We start from the raw sequence: 4,999 nt of genomic DNA, 5'->3' as shown, positions 1-4,999 counted from the left end.
TTCGTCGACCATCAGGCTGCACCTGGCCTAAGGTGCCTCCATAGCCATCTCCGCTTGCATCAACATTCACAATAATTTCCCCGACGCCTTCGCCATAATCGATAGGTCGTAGAGCCGGCGATCTGGTTAGAGCATTCTGACGCACTCGCATTGCTGCCCGCTGTTCTTCACCCCAGACAAACTTCTGTCCCTTCTGAAACAGCTGAAAAATGGGCTTAGTAATTATTGCAAAATCTTTGATCCAAACACAATAGTATATATAGATCCTAATAAATGCTCTGGCTCCTTTCTAGGTTATAGATTTAGGCCAGTTCAGAATCACTTCTCGTTTAGCGTGATTAGGGTGTCTCCTATTAGTATCGCAATAGTAGCCGATAATAGTTACTCCTTCAGCTTCTATTTCCAGTTTCTTTCCGGAGATGGTTGCCCCTGAGCATTTGACTGCCAAAAGCATTTCACTGACCTGCTGTAAATGCTTAAATATATAGCGACACATGCCTGGCAGTACCTCCTTACTATTATATGTCGCTCTCGGGCCGCCACACACTCCATTATCCATATATACCCCAGTATGATGTTGTACTGGTGCCATGATAGCTTAGGTTGCATAGCAGAACTGGGCGACAGAATTGGTAGCTCTCTGTGGTAAGGTAGTCTGGCGTAAGAGACCGAGCTCCGTCTGGAATGAAATTAGGTCTCTGCTTTCTCTTGCCAGCGCTAGCTGATCATATCCTGAAACGAAGTCTGTAACTGTTACAAGCATGCAACCAGCATAACGTTCGGAAAACTCATCTGCTGAAGGGGGTACGAAGGCATCTCATATTGTCACCCGGTTGGTGTACGTCGCGGAATTAATAAGCCTATAGTTCCCATCCTTCTTTTTAACAAGGAAGAAAGGATTTCTATAAGGCGCATGACTTCTTTCCAAACGGCCGGAGGATATCCTATCCTGAAGCATTTCCGTTACTGTTTTGCTAAGCGCTTTCAGGACATGGAACGGTTTCGCTTGCCAAGGTTCATGGGGGATGGTGCATATAACCTATGGGGGAGCCACCTCAGGTTTAATCCTCCCAATTTCCGAGAAGTCCCAGCTGAGTGCAGCCTCCCTCCTGAACAATACCTCCTCTATTAATAACTTTTCCTGCGGTGTGAAGCCGGAGCTGATCTTCATTGCCTGTAGCCTTTCCTGCGTGAGCCTGGCCGCATGAGGGAACCATGCAGTCCTAGGCTCAAACCATTCATCTAACGCAGTCATGTCTTCCGGTATGGCTTGCTGTCTGTGCGCTACTAGGACTTTCTTGAACTAATCAACATCGCTACCAGGAGTTGAGCCATCCTCTAGTGGGGCTGCAGCAGGCCGCACTTTATCCACCTTTTTCTTATAAAATGTCAGGGTGCGTATTTCCTTACTCTTTTGTTCAACCCATTATTTCTCACCTAAGCTCTTTATCTGCATCTTCATTGCCTTCTTCTGACGTCTCATCTCCCCCATCATAGTCCTCAAGTCCACAATACTTGAAGACTGGACCTATTTAAGCTCTATACTCTTATTATGCCACTACTGATTATATGGTATAAACCCTACTTATCTTGAATTTTCCGGAATCAGCAAGGCGACATTGCCTCCAGAATGCAAGCCACCTAGTCGTTTCCTGATAACTCTTCTATATCCACCTTAATTTGCGGTTTATTATCCATTGGTAGATATTCAGAGATTACTACAGCAGCTTGCCAGCATACGCTCCTGCTCCCATCAGGTGCATGCGCTCGATAGATACAACTTCCATCCCCCATATAGTGTGTTTCAAGCTGGGCTAATAATATCTAATCAGTACCTAGGATCACTTCAAGACTAAGATTTCTGAACATAGCAAAAATAACCGGATCATATATGATATCGGAACCAGCAATATTAACGCGCGCAGATACCCAACCAATGCAGTGCATAGCTCCTTTGTTGGCGGCCCTCATGTTCATCAGGACTGTCATGCCTCCATGGATCTGATTGAGCACTAGGCCTCGCTCTTTTGCAAATTCTTCGCTTAAGCAGTTAATTCATGCTCCAGTATCTATTAGTACCCTGGATTCATGTCTTGACCCTCCAACATGTACAGCCACCATTGGTAGAGGTGCTGAGATTCTCTGTCGGGTTTGCAGTCTGTCCTGATAAGCAATATAGTCACTTGTTAGTTCCCAGACTATAAGATCACCACTATATATTGCGCCAATAATCATATCCTCTCTCTTTACTTTCGCTCCAGCCTTCTGAGCATCGGTTTCCTCAGTTCGCTTTCGACGCGCTTCCTTAGCAGCCGCTAGCTGGTCCTTCACAACGTCGGCAATTGGACCAGGTAGAGACTGATAGATGGCATTCCGGATCTCAGGCATAAGCTGTAACGATTCCATAAGAGAGATTTCGATAGTACTGTTCATCAGGCGCTCAGTGAACGAAACCACCGTCTGCTCATAAAGGACTTCTTTTAGGTAGTTCTTCAGGGTAGGCTTGCTCCCTACCCGGTCAGCCACCTGAGTCACCATAGCTGGCTCTTCTTTTTCTTATAAGGTACCGCTCCTTACAGTCTTGACAGTAGCTCTTATTCCAGATGGCTGACTCTCAGAAACCACATGTATCCCTACTTCTCGCACGACTCGATCGTATTCCGCAAAATAACTGCCGCCAGTATTCCCATAGATCAACTGAACCCCAGCAGCCTGCCTTCCTGCGGTTCGTTGCTTCATGAGCTCATTAATCTGCTCACGTTGCGTCTTCTTGACCTGACTATATCTGTTCAGCGGTATCAGATCTTGGCCACTACCGACCGGCCCCCAGCGAAATGCCTTTGTGCCTCACGATCCTAATGGATTTGTCTGCTATCCATTAGGGGCATGAGCAGTGGGCACCTTGTTGCATGTCGGTGAGGCTGGTTATCATTCGCACAGCACCAAAGCTCTACTGGAGTCTGATCTTGAGATGGCATTGCTGGTCTATACGAGCTCGTTCCGGTGGCCGAGTTTTCCGTCCTCGGTACCGCGGCTTTCAGATGCGCATTCGGGAACAGACTCTCAACATAGTTAATGATATGCCCTATCTGCGTGCTATCCTGCTTTCCACTCTTAAGGATTGGATCCTCATAGATGGCTATGCGCTGCTTCAGGCTGTCCATCGTCGCCGCACCAACTCGTAAATTGTCAATACTTTGCCGAAGGTCCTCATCCAGTCTTGAGGGGTCGGCATTTCTTCTTAAGATCCCTGGGTACTGAGTTTTTATTACAGTCTTCAGTTGCCCCTCCATGGGACCAGCCTTCTCAATCTGTTGTCGGTACTGGACACTTTACGTAACTTATCTTGCCGCTGCAACCACACTTGCAAAGTCCGGAATAGCTCGTCGCCGCTCACCAGAGGGGGTAAGCTTATTGCTGATGCTATCCAGGATCTGATCTCGCCGACTCTCTGAGAAACCCTTTAAAAATATCTGGACTAGCTGGAAGTTTCCTATCCTTCCCTCGCGTAGCATTTCCAGGCCTATTCTGCGAAACTCGGTGATGTATGCTAAGGGAGTCATGATGTTGTCTTCCCGTACAGCCTTAGCCAGCATCCTCAAGTATGATTCACTTCTTTTCATAACCCGGCCATCTGAGTCGCTGAACTCGTCCATCAGGCTCCTTCGAAAGGCCATCCAGTTGTTCAACTTATATCTGTCCAGGTAACGGATTCTCGGTCTCAATCCTGGCTGGGTATTGATCACCAGCTCTTTACACCAGCTTTCCTTGGGTACCCCTTCTTGTTCTAGCTCAACCTCGAATTCTTCCAACCAATCACTGACATCCAGGCCAGTGAACCAAAGCGCCTCCTTCCTGCGTACCTTGCCAGGCCTAGTCACTTGTTGCTGAACAAGTAACCGCAGGAGGCGAGCAACTTCTGTCTCCTGATATGAGGTAGGTTCTGGACCCCTCACATTTTCTTGCCTAGCGACAGGTACTTCAATAGTACTCTCCTCAGTAGTATTCAAAGCCATATCTTTCAATATCTTAAAACAGTTACTTCTTGCAAAGAGGTAGTGGTAGTAATAATCAAGCAGTGTATAACAAAGCAATCTCGGGTCTGAAGCAAGTCTCCTTCTTTTTCTCTTGTTCTCCCCTCTTTCTCCCCTTTCTCTATGAGCCATTTTCTTCACCTCCTTTTTCTTGTCTCGCATGCCACTATCATCCTTCTCAATATTTTTTGGATGATATAGTCCAACCCAGACCAGGCCAAGGAGATAGATCATAAACTTCAACTCTTTTAGTATCTGTAATATGATATATTCTAAAATCAGATAATAGAAAAGTCTTAGAAAACCGGCTATATCTTCATATGACCAGAGGAGACTAGGCGGTGAAGCCTTAGTTTTGTTTTTATCACTACCTAAGGAATAATACCTCCGGTGTGATAATCTTAATAAGTTCCGATATCGCCATATCTTTCTTCTTATTGGTCTCCTCTGTAGGTCCATACTCTTATTTTTCATCTCAACCTGCTGCATCTCCGGCATCACCAGTAGAGACTATCCTCCCTTGGATTCTTGGTGCAGCCTCACTTCGGGCGCCAATTGTAAAGGTTTTAGGCTGACCGCCACTTCAGGGGGTAGGACACTCGATGTCAAGGCCTTCCTGAGGGTAAGGAATCAAGAGAGAGAGAAGCTCCTACAGATGGGAGCCGTAAAGAAGCCTGGGAGTAGGATAAGATAGTTAGGATAAAGGTGCAGTAAGATAGGATAATAGGGAAGATAAAGTAAAGGGAAGGTAAAGTAAAGCAAGGCAAAGCAGGGTAAAGCAGGGCAAAGCAAAGCAAAGTTCTGTATAAGGCAAAGCAAGGCTGGTCTCTGTTGTTCTGTTCTTGTCTGGTGCCTCCTTCTCTCTTTTTTCTTATCTCCCTTATTCTCCTCTTCTTATATATCCCTACTATATCATATGATACCTAAGGCCCATGCCCCTATGTCACGTGATGCTATTCAGAATA

The 4,999-nt window shown here is 46.2% G+C and overlaps 1 protein-coding gene across 1 annotated transcript; it reads right to left on the bottom strand.

The window, feature by feature from the left end:
- Positions 1-1,039: 1,039 nt before the first annotated feature.
- On the bottom strand, positions 1,040-4,016 carry PV09_09688 (uncharacterized protein; the record flags this gene model as incomplete). Its single annotated transcript, XM_016363797.1, has 5 exons — positions 1,040-1,297; positions 2,251-2,526; positions 2,578-2,785; positions 2,992-3,311; positions 3,363-4,016. The coding sequence occupies 5 exons, from the start codon at positions 4,014-4,016 to the stop codon at positions 1,040-1,042; spliced, it is 1,716 nt and encodes a 571-aa protein (XP_016208375.1).
- Between the last annotated feature and the right edge of the window lie 983 nt (positions 4,017-4,999).

This window comes from Verruconis gallopava (assembly GCF_000836295.1).
Source record: "Verruconis gallopava strain CBS 43764 unplaced genomic scaffold supercont1.125, whole genome shotgun sequence".
Classification (NCBI taxonomy): Eukaryota; Fungi; Ascomycota; class Dothideomycetes; order Venturiales; family Sympoventuriaceae; genus Verruconis; species Verruconis gallopava.
This window is presented reverse-complemented; position numbering and strand designations above follow the sequence as displayed.